Source organism: Cebidichthys violaceus, unplaced genomic scaffold (assembly GCF_023349555.1).
Source record: "Cebidichthys violaceus isolate CVI_PGR_0920_01 unplaced genomic scaffold, fCebVio1.0.p SCAF_87, whole genome shotgun sequence".
Taxonomy (NCBI): domain Eukaryota; kingdom Metazoa; phylum Chordata; class Actinopteri; order Perciformes; family Stichaeidae; genus Cebidichthys; species Cebidichthys violaceus.
In genome coordinates, this window is record NW_027176972.1 from 155746 (window position 1) to 171156 (window position 15411).

At 43.8% G+C, this 15411-nt stretch overlaps 3 protein-coding genes across 3 annotated transcripts; all 3 read right to left on the minus strand.

Annotated features, from left to right (window-relative positions):
* Positions 1–312: 312 nt before the first annotated feature.
* LOC137866606 (coatomer subunit beta'-like) lies at positions 313–7293 on the minus strand. The gene is made up of 22 exons (XM_068702616.1): positions 7188–7293; positions 6565–6702; positions 6356–6442; positions 5956–6082; positions 5652–5800; positions 5355–5501; positions 4948–5047; positions 4699–4841; positions 4302–4501; positions 4086–4196; positions 3899–3987; positions 3695–3801; positions 3415–3558; positions 3185–3315; positions 2743–2950; positions 2498–2608; positions 2163–2377; positions 1940–2078; positions 1614–1751; positions 1430–1507; positions 1088–1297; positions 313–792 (listed from the first exon to the last, which is right to left on the minus strand). Exons 1-22 carry the CDS (start codon positions 7188–7190, stop codon positions 697–699), a joined length of 2871 nt encoding a protein of 956 aa, XP_068558717.1. The 5' UTR covers positions 7191–7293; the 3' UTR covers positions 313–696.
* Positions 7294–8403: 1110 nt separating this feature from the next.
* On the minus strand, positions 8404–10126 carry LOC137866614 (retinol-binding protein 2-like). The gene is made up of 4 exons (XM_068702626.1): positions 10044–10126; positions 9317–9495; positions 8688–8789; positions 8404–8481 (listed from the first exon to the last, which is right to left on the minus strand). Exons 1-4 carry the CDS (start codon positions 10114–10116, stop codon positions 8428–8430), a joined length of 408 nt encoding a protein of 135 aa, XP_068558727.1. The 5' UTR covers positions 10117–10126; the 3' UTR covers positions 8404–8427.
* Positions 10127–12549: 2423 nt separating this feature from the next.
* On the minus strand, positions 12550–15093 carry LOC137866615 (retinol-binding protein 1-like). The gene is made up of 4 exons (XM_068702627.1): positions 14962–15093; positions 14414–14592; positions 13680–13781; positions 12550–12638 (listed from the first exon to the last, which is right to left on the minus strand). The coding sequence occupies exons 1-4, from the start codon at positions 15032–15034 to the stop codon at positions 12588–12590; spliced, it is 405 nt and encodes a 134-aa protein (XP_068558728.1). The 5' UTR covers positions 15035–15093; the 3' UTR covers positions 12550–12587.
* Between the last annotated feature and the right edge of the window lie 318 nt (positions 15094–15411).

A 15411-nucleotide genomic window follows, 5' to 3' on the forward strand; every position in this document is an offset into this window, starting at 1 on the left:
GGTGTTTCCAGCTATTATCTTATTATGACATCTTCAGGTATATTCAGACTGACATTTCAGTCTTTTCTCAGTCAAACATAGCTCATTTTTGGTATTTGTACAAACAAATGGTTCACCCCCAACTAGTAACATTAGCTGGATGGCATGACACAACTAGTAGCATGTTAATAATAACCTGTTAACTGGAAGATGTTACATTCATTCCCCTTTAATCAAAAAAGGGATCTGCCCCACGGCTACATATTGAACCTGTGAGACTGTAGCATCACCGTGTTTTTCCATCTCGTACACAACACTCAAGTCAAACGGGAGGAATATGTACAGCAACCGAAGTTTATTGGACTGAATGAATTTTGATATTTGCCATTACAGACAACACAAAGCAAAGAGTGAATATACCTTATCGCTCAATGGACAGTGAGTGAAAGTTTCTCAAACGATCAATACATGGTGTACAAAATGGAGGAAAGTCTGAATAGACATGTGGTCTACTGCTCTTCTGAGAATAAAACATTATTGATGTCATCATCATCATCATCATCATAATCTACTTAAATCCTGCCACTGCAGTCGGCGGACAATATAATATTTTTTACGTACAAATACAAAAAAAGGGGCAAAGGGAGTTTGGTCTCTTTCTTCTGTTTTCTTTAAATAAGCTCTGAAGAGTGCTGGGTAACAGAGTGGCATCGGGTCTCAGTCATCTAGAAAGTCATCATCAAGGTTCACGTCTGTGGTGTCAATGTCATCCAGCTCCATGTTGTCCAGGTCCACATCCAGCTCATCCAGAGCCTACATGAAGACACACAAAGGACCATTTGTTTTGATTAAGAGTTATTTATTTATTCAGATTTTACATTTTATGTGAAACACCTGGAACTGTATTTCTTATATGAAAAAGACGACTGCCAAATATTTTAATCATTAAAACAATTGCAGTGCACAATATTGGACTGACTATTCATTTATTTGGATTAAGTAGCAGTGACCATTGTATGATCAATAAGAATCTCATTTTATATTTCTTTTTAATTGTGAGAAACAAACAATAATCAAAAGATAAAAAGAGAAGAAATATTAGTCTAACCTCTTTTTGTGACTCAGGGATTTCCTCTTCTTCTTCCTCTTCCTCCTCCTCCTCCTCCTCTTCTTCATCTTCCTCTTCCTCTTCCTTGTCCGCTGCTGGAGGAGCAGCAGGTTTAGGCTGTGAAGACGTCACAGCTGCTGCTGCTGCTGCTGCTGCTGCTGCTGCTGCAGCGACTGGAGCTGCCGCCACCGACTCCTCACCGTCCTGCGTCTGCCGGAAAAAAGGGAGTCAAATAAAGTTGGAATATTACCGCCGATTGGTTCCTCTAGTTTGTAGTGAACCTTTTGTGAAATCCCATTTTGAATGATCACTATTACATAGTGTTGGATGCTACAAACAGACCTTGGAGACAGTAGGAATGAAGGTTCCTTTGGGCTCGTATCCCTGAGCCTCCTCGAGAATATTCCTGTCTTCGTTGAGCTGAAACATGTTGTGTAAAATAGAGGAGACAGGAGTGAGATAAAGCTACAGAAATACTGTCGAACCCACAACCTCATTTGTCAATTTCAAAACTTGTGCAACTCACCGTGACGAGAGGGTAATCTTTGGCGGGCCTAGAGGTGCCCAAGCAGGACTCTCGGAGGTAATGCTCAGCTGCAAAGGCTTCTTTCAGCCCCGGGAACAGGTTCTCGTACTCCGTGGGGTCCGCTAGAGACTCGGCCGCCTGTAAAGACGAGCCAGTGCAGTGTGTCATGGCCAAGAGGAAATATCTAGATATTCTAAAGAACCTAAAATTGAAATCCTATTTTTCTACACCTAGATTGGTGCCGATTGTTTTTCTTGATCTTAGTGATAAAGTTCGTTGCTGTATCAATATTTTTTTTTTCAAACAATCGCGATAACAGAACTGACCTTCGTGTTGACTTTAGCCAGGTTCTCCCTCCATAGTTTGACCACACGGGACACCTGACTGGGCAGGTAGGTGCGAGCCAGGAAGGCAGCTTCAGGCAGTCGGTTTGTTCTGATCAGAAGCTCCAAACACTGATCCAGACTGTGGAGAAAAGACGATATGTAGAAACAACGCACATCTAATTCTGTCACGCGTCCACAGATGTCACGCTCATCCGGTACTCACTTCCCCTGCAGGAAGTAGGTCATGAAGGCCACGTTGTTCTTGCCGTCTTTCTCTGCCCCCTCAGCCAGCTTGCCTACCATCGTAGCGTTGCCGGAGGCTGTCGCGAGGAGCAGCAGGCCACCGTAATCCTGAGCGTGGTGCAGGCACTCCTGGGCCAGGCCGAACTGGCACTTACTGATAGCCAGCTCCGCTAGCTGCTTCCACTTCTGCTCCGACTGCAGGGGTTAAAATGACAAATATGAGAAAAGTAGCCAAACTCTTGTGATCCATTGTGAATTGTCTGGTAATGTTTTTAAGTGTGACACGTTACAGAGAGCCGACTACTATGCTCCTACCTCTGCCTCCACAGCCAGCTGGTAGGCGATCTTCAGCTCTCCCAGCTGCAACGCCAGCTCAAACCTGTGTTCCGAGTCTGTGGACACAGCCAGCGCCTGCTGCTTGAAGCCCTGAAGAGAAACAAACAAACAAAAAAACCCATCAGCATCTTACAAGCGCAGACTGCTATTAAGAAACTGTATTGCAATTAAACTGACTTCAATTAAATAAATAAGGAAATCGACCCGCTAATGCGTTTCCTTACCTGTTTCTCCAGGAAATGGGCGACCCTGGTCCGCTGCTCTTTAGGAATTGTGGGAAGCACCTTGTCAGCCATTCCGAAGTCCCTCCTCATGACAGCAGTCTGGTACTCCAGGACGGAGACCAGCAGGGAGTAGCTCACAATGTTGAGCTCCTTGTCTCCAAGATACAGACGGTCGTCTTTTGGGATGTAACCCAACAGGTACATGGTTCTGCGGGGGGGGGGGGGGGGGGGGGGGAGAGAAAGCAGGCGGCGTGAAAGACTCGGCATCCTCCACAGCAATCAAATAAACGTCTACAGCTCGGCCGTTCTCTTTCTAGACATTTAAAGCAACTGTGATAAATTCACCGTATTACAAGTTGCTCTAGAGACCGTCTTTTAAGAGGCAGGTATTACATGTTATTACTTATTACTTAAATTAAAGCTAAACCGTCTGTATTTGTACCTGTCGAGGTGAGCGATCGTGACGATCTCTCCTCCTACATAGTAGTTGAGTCTGTTCACAGAGCTGGTGTAGATGAAGCAGTCTCCTACCCAAAGTCCGGTCTTCACGATCTCCTGGATTTCTCCCTGGACCTGGACATAAAATAAATGAATGACAACCCAGATTAATTAGGACATAGGAGTATTTATTTATTTGTTTTTTTAAAATCACTGAAAGTTCAAAGCACCCACCTCAAAGGCATCTTCAATACCATCCTCGGTCACTCCTTCATTGTTCTCTTGAGAAGCAGCCACTTTCTCCGACATATAGCGCAGGATGAAAAAGGACTCCTCTGTAGCGATGCAGACCAGTTCACCGGAGTCTGACCAGAAGATCTGGGTTGATTATATGAAAAAAAAAAAAAAAGAGGGTGAAGAGAGGATGAGAAAGAACAAATGACTGGACAAGAGCCCTTTTATGAATGATTTACATACAGAGCTGTTAAAAGACACATTCGTGTAGAAGTCTTACGTGTTTGGGCTGGATCTCGATGCGGCGGACCAGCTCGGTGTTCTCCCAGTCATAAAATGCCAGGCCATTCACGGACCTCACCCCGAGCAGGAAACCTCCGTAGATCCCTGCAGGGACGAATGGGAACACATCCAGTGAGGAAGCCAGCGGGAACTATCCACCTCCAAAAACCACACCTTTACCATCCAACAACGTTCACATTACCTTCAGCTCCGAAGTCAGGCTTGAAAGATTTCTTTTCTTTGAAATTTTTGAAGATTTTGACAATGCTGGTGCTTTCTCTGATGGCGTATCTGTTGAAGAAGAGTGTAGCCCGTCAGTTCTAAGATAGAGGTGAGCAGCAGGGGGGGGGGGGGGGGGGCATCGAACCCGTTTCCACCAGCATACTTACTCAGAGGAGTCATGCGCCCAGGCAAACTCCTGCGCTGAGCCGAAGCTCTTGTTCCTCAAAGCCATGGCAGTGTAGATGATGTACTCTCCATCGCCGCACACCACGACAAACCTGGCGCACACAAAAATAAAAACATTCATTTTCGTAACAGTGGTGGTGGTGGTGGTGGCGCTCATGTCTGCCCGTTTCTGGCCCGGGGGTTGAGCGGGTGCATACCTTCCGTTAGGGTTGTGCTGAATGGTTTGGGGGTAAATCTCACAGCTTCCCATGTCTTTGACAGCCAGCGGCAGCCTCTCTCCGTCCTTGATCTCGGCGTCCCCCATGGCCTTCAGGTTGGCCTGCTGCACCTCACTGTGTTTAGCCCAGATGATTTTTCCGTTCGCGTCCATCGACATCGCTGGCTCCTCCCGACCCACCTACACAGCAGACGTCGACAGAGATAGTTCATTATATGAATAATATAATTCATCTTGATGTCTTTTTTCCTTTGTTTTTTTTCCTCCACAACTCATTTTTCTTCTATATTACTAGTCAGGAGTATGTAAGGGTGTATAGTAAGAGTTTCCTTTCAATCAAAAACCCATTTTTAAGAATCACGCTCTCCTCTGCTCACCTTGATAATGATGCTGCCTTCATCGTAGCCCAGCGCCACGTTGTTGGAGCCCCTGAGGCCGCACACGCACCACACTCTCTCCATGCCGTAGTTCAGAGTACTCTCCAGGCGGTATGTGCTTGAGTGCCAGATCCGCACCGTACCTACAGAGGGAGGAGGAGGATGAAGTTGCATGAAGCAATGATCAATCAAGGCCATGAGGTGAGATGCATTGTGGGGGGGTGGGGTGGGGGGAATTCCTGCTCTCACCGTCCTCTGATCCGGTGATGATAATGGGCAGCTCGGGGTGGAAGCTGACGCAGGAGACATTCTGGGCGTGGCCCTCCAGAGTCTGGACACAGGTCTTGTTCTACCACACACAGAGGAAGAAGGTTAATCGTGTGTGTGTGTGTGTGTGTGTGTGTGTGTGTGTGTGTGTGTGTGTGTGTGTGTGTGTGTGTGTGTGTATATATATATAGACACAATGCTAAAGGATCCTCACAGAAATGATGTTGCTGATCAATGATCAACTCTTTCAGCAAGCTATAATTGTTTATTTTTTATAATGCAAGAAAAGGAAATTTAGCCTGTGTTCAACTTAAGAGTTTATTAGTTCCATGATTTGCGTTCTGTTGTTTACTTTCACCTTCTTGTGAATGAAAGTTGTTTTTTTTTACCTGGTAGTCCCAGATCTTTACTTGGCGGTCATCAGCCCCTGAGATGAGGTAGGGCTTGTCTCCTCCACTGTAGTAGTCAATACAATTGACCCCTTTCTCATGACCCTCCAAAGTAAAATTGGGAGACGACGAGCCTAGCTGCCAAACCTGAAACAAAACAACAACAAAAAAAAAGACAGAAATGTGCTTAATTTATAGCGGTTAAAAATCGGTGAAGGCAGAAGGATCTGGGCGTCCCACGGTCTCAATGACGAGGTGAAATCAGCCGCAGTGAAGACATCAGAAAGCGAGCCCTACCTTGATCGTCCTGTCCAGGGAGGCACTAGCAAACTGGTTGTTGTCCTTGGGGTTGATGACAATCTGCATGACGTAGTGAGTGTGGCCCTCAAACACCTGGCTGCATGACCACTTCTTCTCCCAGTCCCACAGCTTGATCAACATGTCATCTGCACAGAAATACAGTCACGCTCGTGTGCGCACACACACACACACACACACACACAATACACAGACATTTGAGGAAACTGGCATAAAAGGAGGTATTGAGTATGTCAGAAGAGGATGCCACCCATCATTATATAGGACGTTTATACAGGCGTACCACTGCTGGTGAGGATATAGGGCTGGGTCGGATGGACGGCGATGCAACGGATGTAGTCAGAGTGGGCCTCAAACATGTGGACGCGCTCCAACGTGTTGTAGTTGAACACTCGGATCTGCATGTCATCCTGCTCGTGGGAGAAAAACAAATTAGGATATCAGCTGAATACAAAGACAGACGAGAGTAAAACACATTGCAATACGAGCAGTTGGTATATTCCATTTGAGTCGAACACAATGAGAAAAATGCAAAAGCAAAACCATCAGATGTAAAACACTGATGTGACACCATTGCTCAGGGGTTTACTGCGCATGCCCACACCCATTAAACACCCATGAGACGTTTAAACTCAAGACTCTTGAGTTTAAACGTGACAACTGTCAAGAGTCATGACACTCACCGCTCCCGTAATGACCCAGTTCTTCCTCGCCACAAACTTGGAGGCTCTGACCGGAAGGTCACATACTTCAAAGGTCTTGACGAGAGTCTGGGGAAAAAGAAAAAAAAAAAGAACACTGATGAATCCGTGCGCAACATCATCACACTCGGTGTTAATCTGCGGTCCGTAGTGCAGCTCCGTATGGGCGGCCCATCGATAGAGATCCCCACCTGTGTTTCGTGGTTCCACACACAGACACTGCCGTTGTACAGGCTGGCAAGCATCCACGGCTCGGTTGGGTGAAGGTCCACGCTCTTCACCCGGTCGGACCGAGCCGTCAGCCTCCGCTTGATGTCCAGCCTCAGAGGCTGAAAACACAAGAAGGACATCTGGGTCTTTTCCTTTTGTCTCTTCCGCCGTTCAAACTCTCGACATGAGTGGCGTTACGGGGGGGGGGGGGGGTCATTTAGCTAATGACACTCGGTAGCTTCCGAGTAAAGAGCCACAATAATAGGACAGGTAGCCAAATAACCGTTAGCATGTTAACATGAAGCCATATATACTCCAATGATTCCATTAATCCTAAACGTACAGCTACACGCCATCGCAATGAATTCGACAAGTGACTCAAAACAAATGCAACCGCTTGCTTACAAACAGCCCGTTGTGTAAAAGTATAAATAGCAGTTAGCTACAAGTTATCCTGCTAGCTCAAGCTAGTTAGCCGCTAAAGCTACTTACAATGATGCATTTCTATTTGACAATTCCACTGTCCTTTTAAACACGAACGAGGACACTCCGATGACCTGTTCGGAAGCTAAACATTCTGGGGACCACAGTAAATGTCTCTTACCATGTTTTATCCCCGCGTTGTCACAATAAAATCGGTTAAATGAGATGGGAGCAGTTGCGTTCAGGGTCCGATTTGGCGAACAGAGCACTGGATACTGACGTGGAACTTCCTGAATATTAATCTCGCGTGAGTTGTGCTCTGAAAGCGGTGACGTGACACTGAAGGTCCGCTGATCGCGAGGTGACAGGAAGCAAACCTGCATGGTGTTGTCTTTATTCATGGTTGCTATGTGACTTTGCGATGTCCATACCAAGATATCTTCAGATTAATAATTCGCTCTTTCTTTCTTGTTATGCTGGGGAAAGATTGTTTTTTTATTTAAGTGTTGTTAATCATGAGTAAGCTGTCATTGTGATCTTGTAAGAAGAACAAATGTTGCTATAACATAAAAAAAAACATCTACATCTACAAAACGTAACCATCTTTATATTGTACACAGTAGTTAAATGTTTATGCTTAGTTTCTCTGTTCTACTTTATTGTCTTTAATGTTCTTGTTTTTCTATTTTTCTTGTTTATTTGTATATTCTTATGTATGTACGTTGAGAGCAATGTGAAATTCGCCAATAAAGCTGATGCTGATTCTGATTCTGATCTACCGACTAGTTTCCTTACAAACCAACAATGACTTCAATTGAACCATTTAGAAAGTAACTTTAGAATAAACACAATCATTACATGTGTCGCTTTCAATGATCGCGTTTGTTTATCAGTAATAGTCTTCTATAATCATAATCATCAGTAACTTTTCCAGACACAGAAAGTTACACACTACTTAAAGTTCAAAGTTGTAATATCGGAGGCTTATATCTTTTTGTGTTATATATAATGTAATGATACTATTTAGAATATAATCTCATCTCACCCCCAAGATACTACCATGTTTCCCCAGCAGATGGCAGTTTAAGCATTAGTTTATAATAGACCCCTCTGTAGTACACTGTGAGATGTGTGACAGAATGTGAAGTTAGAACTCTTCTAAAAGTGAGTTTGATATTACTTTGGCTGTCTAGCAGCCACCTTGTCTAAGGTAATACCTTCATTGTCTCCTGATGTTAGACCCATCGTAAACACACATTTGAAGTTGAATAAAGTAACGTTTGTCTTTATTCCTACACGACACGATATGCATGCCTAAAAAGCACCTTCGTTCATTTTGTTCATATGTTTGGGAAAACATGTTATTGCGGAGCAAACAAAGACTCTGTCAACCGAGTAAAATGAAAACATACATTTGCCTTTTATTCTTTTCTCTTGAACATCTGAACACAAACTACATCTTCACATGTCAGCTCCTGTGGGAGGAAATAAAGAGGTAATTATAAAATTAAAAAAACAGGAGCAGAGCAACAACAGTGTTAAAACTGTCCTCATCATGCCTAACACTCACATTCTGCTGTGCAATACATGCCACGCATCTAACACGTTCCTCTTTTCACCCATCAGCCAATGTTCTGCTTCAACTATTTAAATGCAAAATCCAACTATCTATACTACCCACCAGGTAGAGTTTGTCTCCTTCGATCCAGTGTTTCCAGCCACGGTTGGCCTTCTCTCCTTTCTGAGTGCACACCAACTTGTCCCCTTCCCAGGTCACCAGACACTACAAGACACCGCATGTAGTGCGTTCATCAAACACCAAACGTAAGTCATTATTTAATGCACATTTAAAGTTTCTTTTACTTAAACCAAAAGCCCCGCCTCCACCTCTTACAGGACTACTTTTACCAGGCTCACTTTTCTAACCTGAAGGTTTATGCCACTATGAAGACTCACCAAATTAGGATTGCTTTCATCTTGATGTTCAATTAGCATTGAATAAAACCAGCTTCTGGTGTTCACTTAGTATAGTTGCTCTTCTTTTGATATGGAAATGTTCTAAATGTCAGTGGGCCTCTGTGGAGAACTGACAACTGAACCGATGTCTGATGTCTATTGTCAAAAAAAAAAACAGCTCAATATATTTCACTGGCTTATGGAAAATACAATGTTTTGTTTTTTCCCCCATGTTATTTCATGAATAAAATTTTAGAAAAAGGTATCAGGTGCACCAGGGATGTTATGAGAGGCTTAAGACGTAGACCGGCTCTGTTCACTTCAAGGACTCTTATGGATGAGAGATCAACCCACCTTGATGTTTCTGTTGTCTAGTCCTTTGGTGTGCTCATCGAACTCGACCCCTACGGTGAAGGCGAGCTCATAATTCCTGAAGGTGCTCAGCGTTTTGAAGTTAAACTCGTCTCCATCCTGAGCTACCACTTTGGTCTGAGATAGGGAGATAGCAATTTTCCTTGTGGCAAAGTCAATATCTAGGGCCAGAATAGAGAGACTTGATTATATAACCTTTTCAGAACAGCTCGATTCTAGTATATATATATATATATACACACACACACACACACACACACACACACACACACACACACACACACACACACACACACACACATATACATTTTATTTTTTACAGGAATAAAGTAATGTGGAGATTTCCCTCACGTCTGTGTGTCCCAAGTTAGTATACTTAAGGTCTTGATTTCTGTCCATGTTACAGAAATCAAGACCTCATAACCATGAATAATGTTACATGAAGATATGCATGTTTTTTTTGTTTTTTTAAAAAATCTGAATCATTTTAGTATTTGGCATCATAGCTGTTGTATAAATAATTGCCTGAGGAAAACATGTTTGCATTAGCTACGGATTGGATTGAAGAATAACACGAACACTCTTATCAAAAAATTGTGAAATTGTGTGTTTGTTACTTTTCCGACCTGTAACATCACCTTGAAACACTAGTTCAACACATAACATCTCAAAGCAAAATGAAAGCCCTCCAAAATGAAAAGTTTCTTACTCAACACTTTCAAATACTCCTCAAATTTGTCATTGGTTTCCAGTATCCATTTCCCACTGAAGTTTGCAGGCATGGTGGCAGCTGGTGACGCTGATGTGTGTGTGTGTGTGTGTGTGTGTAGACTTTAGACAGTGTACGGAGGGGAAAGGTGCAGCGTGTAATCCTGCTTATATATAAGTCAGGGGGCATGAGGGCAGATAACTATTGATAAGTGGGTTTATAGCTTGAAGGGGATTGGCAGGGGCAATTGTTTTTGAACGGGGGAGGGGGGACGATTCAACCTTTTCTTTCAGTCTTTACACAGTCATTAGAGGAGGTTGCCCCCCCCACTCACACACACACACACTCACACACACACACACACACACACACACACACACACACACACACGTGGATGCTGCAAAGATGGTCAGTGTACAATGTACAGACAGGAGAAGCTATTTTGCAACATCTGCCAACAGTGTGTGCTCTTTATTTGTTCAGAATACACAAACTTTTGGCATGAAGGTCAATAAAGTTCAACTGGTTTTGAAGTTTAAAAAGCTCAGCTTTTGAATTAATTTATACATCTACAAAGTCTTCTAATTTCGGTTGTGGATTTCCTTAAAAAAGTTAAATTAACTAGTTTGAAATTATCCAGAATCTATGAATATGCAAACTTTTTTGTTTGTTGAAAAGTTTAAAGGTATAACCCTTGAAATTCCCATCATATCAAACCCACTTTTATACTATTTGTGGTTTGCATTTATACTTTCTTAAGCTATTAAATGGGCGTACACTTAATTAAATACCTTTCTTTAAGGTACTTTGCATTGTCAGTGGCGGAGTCCGCCGTTCCGAAGCTGGATTCAAACAAGAGATTGACAGGAAACTATGCATGTAACTGCTCAAAGGGCATCTTGTGCTCCCAGTGATCGATAAACCGGGTCCTATCTGAAGGAACTCAGGGACTTGTGTTATAAAAATGTTCTTATTACCACCGGTGACCACAGGCGTTTCCAAATCAACCAGGACTACCAGACGTACAACGTTTACTACGGGACACAACATGTCTCCTATACTTCGCTGTCCGTCCTCTGTGAGCACAGAGAAGAGTTCCTCCTTCAGCAGATCAATGTGAAAACAGTGTCCCGTGTGTCGATTCTGCTCATAAACCATTCTGCACAGTGAAGGTCAAACAGCCAAGTGAAGTATCAATAAGAAAAACTAAACTTTTGAGCAAAGTGGGACTTCAAAATGAAGCAGTGGTTCAAAAAAAAAATCCCCTCCTGTATTGAACCGTTTGCCTGTCGATTGCTGATCCAAACAGGAGTTGAGTTGCAGACCACCCTTCGTAGAAACGTTTTACTGAGAATAAATGCAAATGCAGATTTTGCCCATGGCGCCGCGACTCTGTTTCAACCAGTCAGAGCAAGAGCAGGGAGAGATCAATAACGAACCCCCTGGGGATCCATAAATAAACAGAGCCCCGCAGGTAGGCGCCGGCGGGAGGCCCGAGCAGTAGCACCGGTGGCAAAAGAATGAGCAAGTAAGTTGCCCACTTTATGCAGACTGCCCAATTGGTAGGCTTTAATGGAAATGCACAAAGTGAGCTGACAGATTAGGTGATTCAGAGCACAGCGTGACTCAAGACGTCTGGCCGGAGCTCTGCGGGCTTCACTTCGCTCACTGAAGTTCTCAAGTAGAAGCCCATTGGAATTTTTTTTATTTTTTTTTTTTAATGCATGAGCTTCAAACTGCCGATCTGTTGGCCTGTGACACTTCAGTAAACAGCAACCAACCATTTTAATGCGTTGTCTGTTTGTGTGACTGAGCTGCTGAAAACACATCATTTCCTCTTTTCCCCCCCAACAACTCTGATTAACAAATTGCAGTTTTAACCACTCAGAAAAAAAAGACAAATTCCATTATTGAGCACTGTTTACTTTATTGATTGATTTCACTATCAATGGCACATTCCCAAAAAAGGAGCTGGGAGGGATGAATACACTCATGTGATATCCATTGTGTAGGCAAAGCATCAGTAGTAGTAATTTAAAGCCTTCGAACACACTCCGATTTTCAGCTTCTTCCATCCACAGCATTCTCATTCATTAACCCGCTGCTCTCTGGTCTTCACTGCCAGCCTTTACCTTCCCACTGCTCATATCAGCACGCTGCGTTATCAGGTGTGGTTCACCCATCAGATCAGCTACACCTACAGTAGCGCTATGCATGCGTCCAACACATCTAAACTTGTTAATCAAAGGCGCTCCCCGCCCCGAGACAGAAACACAGTATTGCTATTTGTTGACGTCACATGATGAACACGTGCAGCCCTGCCTATTTGAACTGGCTTCTGCAAACTAACGGTAACAGTCTTGGTGGAATATAAATTACATTCATAACAATATAACACATTGGGGTAGACGGACATGTGAATGGACCGAAGCGAGGTTGGACGGTATGTCAAGAGGCGTGGGGTGTGTCTGGCGTCTCTCTGTAAGCCGAGGTCAGCGGGGGGGGGGGGGGGGGGGGGGGCACCATCGTTCAATAAAAGACGTCTTAGGTCTTCTTGAAGACCTGCTTGCAAACAACTCCTGCAGCTCTCAGCTCCTGCAGAGAACAACAGACATTTTACATTTGATAGATTTTAATTTTGACCAGGAGGATGACAGAAACGTATCCCTTCTGTTTCCCCTAAATCATTCAGATGATCGTCAGATAAAAATATGTCTGACTTAGCAACAGTAAATATGGGTGGGAGGGCCTGAGGATGGGGGCAATTATTAGTAAGGGATGCATGGAGACATTGAATGGCCAATAGTTTTAATAATGTAGGGCATGCTAGAAGCCAGGTACAGTTCTGTGGAATATGTTCTAGCATCCACCTTGCAAGGTATTTTCTGCCACCAGAGGCCACTGTTGCTTCGCATTCAAACCCTCTTTCGGCTCGCGGAAACTTCCAACTAATAACGAATTTCACAGCCGCTGATTGAAAACATCTGTTGGCATCATTTGCAACCAAATAATTTGGTAGATTATTATTTTTTTGTTTTGTTGCTTAGCTTTGATGGCAGTAATCACACAGAGGGAAATCTGATCGTGCTGAGCTAATGAAAATGGTAATGCGCTAGTCATTACTTTTTAAAATCTTTTCAGATGCTAATGGATTCATTACGGGCCACGCTGGGCCGCGCTGTGAACTTCACAGAGGAGATGTTTAAACAAAAGTGATTGAAGTCCTTCTAAACAGAAATTAGATTGGAAAAAGTCAAGATGATAACGTGGCTGTTATTGTTATGTGCTGGATTACTGTGGGTCTCAGCTCATGGCGCTGATGATAAGTAAATGCAGTACCAGACACTTGAGAACAAAGATCCATAATACATAAGTGAACGGTACCTTTAGAGGAAGTTCCTTATGCAGTAATTGTACGATTTACTTGGCAGTAAAAGAGTTACATCCACATACACATGCACCTCACACACAGTCTAATGTTAGTGCTGCCAGAGCCGGTGGGCCAATTCCAGAGTCGCGCATTAAAAAAAAAAAAAAATACAGCACACATACAGTGCTGAGAGGCAATTTGGATTTGGATTAAAATGTCCAAATTGCATGCATTAATATTCATGGCAGGAGCCGATGTTTTCTTACCAGATGAAGCTCATCTCCGTCCACCCAGTGGGTCCAGCCTCTTCCTTCAATCTCTCCCTTCTGCACGCACACCAGCTTGTCTCCCTCCCAGCTGATGGTGGTCTGGTAAGAGGTCACAGGTCACGGAGACAACGGGATTACAATACACGAAGGTGCAGGGTTTATTCAAATGTAACAACGCGGATGCATGAAGGTTTGGGTATAAACATACATGCTGATATAGAGGCTCAGTCCCCCCATCAACCCTTTTAAAAAAAAATAATGATTCTGACAAAAAAAATCTGCACATACATTCACACGTGACCCCTTTTCTCTCAGACCCAAAGGGGGACCACAGATAATCTTCGATCCTATTCAGTATTCATGGACGCAATCTGATTAAAAGAAAAGTGTGAGTCTTGACGTATTTCTCTGCCTCTCCCACTTATCCCCCACCCCTCCCCCACCCCCCCCTCGCAGTATCTGACACTGCTCTTCATTACATCAATTCATTGACACAAGAGTGAAAAGTTTGAGGAAAGTTTTGTACAAAATCCCACCACACTATATGCTCATTATAGTCCGGAGGGCTGAAAAAAAAAAAGTTAGATACACACTTTTCCGATCTCCCACCGGAGCCAAACCTGGTGGCTTCAGATCGGGAAGGTCTTAACAGGTTCCCCCAAAAAGTTTGAGACAGCATCACATCACGTGTACATTCATTTAAATCCCCACTGGAGCTACAAAATACTCACCAAGCATTTCCTGTCATCCACTCCGGACAGATCCTCCTCAAACTCTTTGCCCACGTGGAAGTCCATGTTGTAGTTTTTGAAGGTGCTGAGGGTCTTGATGACTATGTGGTCCCCGTCGTGGGCGATGTCCTTGTCGGGCTTCAACAAGGTGGCGATTTTCCTGATGGCAACGTTAACATCTGCAACAGGTCCCAGAGGAAGGTGGGTGAATGAATGCGGAGACAGTTTCACACACATGCACTTATGTACATACAGATTTACAAACGAGATGTTTGTAAGACAAGTTTCCCATCAAGCTTATCATTTATATTCTAAAAATAGCTTGTATTCCTATCAATAAGTATTGTACTGATACAATGTGAGACATGGAACAACATTCTGGATAGCTGCAATCACTCCACAAATATTTTGTATGAATAGTAGAAGATTATTTCCAGGTATTAATGTCAACTTTTGCTGCTATTGAGAGCTCTAATGATGATATGTTCCCCCCCCTCCCCACCCCACCCCTAAGGCCTGTCCTCCACTATCTCCGGCTACAAACTCACCAAGAGCCTTCAGGTACTCCTCGAAGTTATCGCTGGAAATCATTTTCCAATATCCGTTCAGATCAGCTGGCATGTCGGCGGTCGCTCCGTTGCTTTCCTTACTCCCAGTGAGTGGTGAAGAGGTCCGCTGTTGACGGCTACTTGCGCTAGAGTGCAGGACCTGCTGTCAAAAGCCCCCAATTTGAACCAAATTCACTTTAATCCGATTACCTCTCACTTCCCTCCCTCGGCCGACTCCACTCGAGCCTCCCCACGCTTTTCCTACATATTGTAATGCTGGCATGCATACATAACGTGGAACAGCCTTATGTCGGAGAGAGTGCTTACTCTGCCTATACGGGATTAGGATGAATACACTTCCTTTATTAATTGACACAGGGCGCATTTATATGGAGTTCCACGAGTGGCAGATTTGGCCCGGTTCTGTTGTATAAGATGAGGTAATTTTAA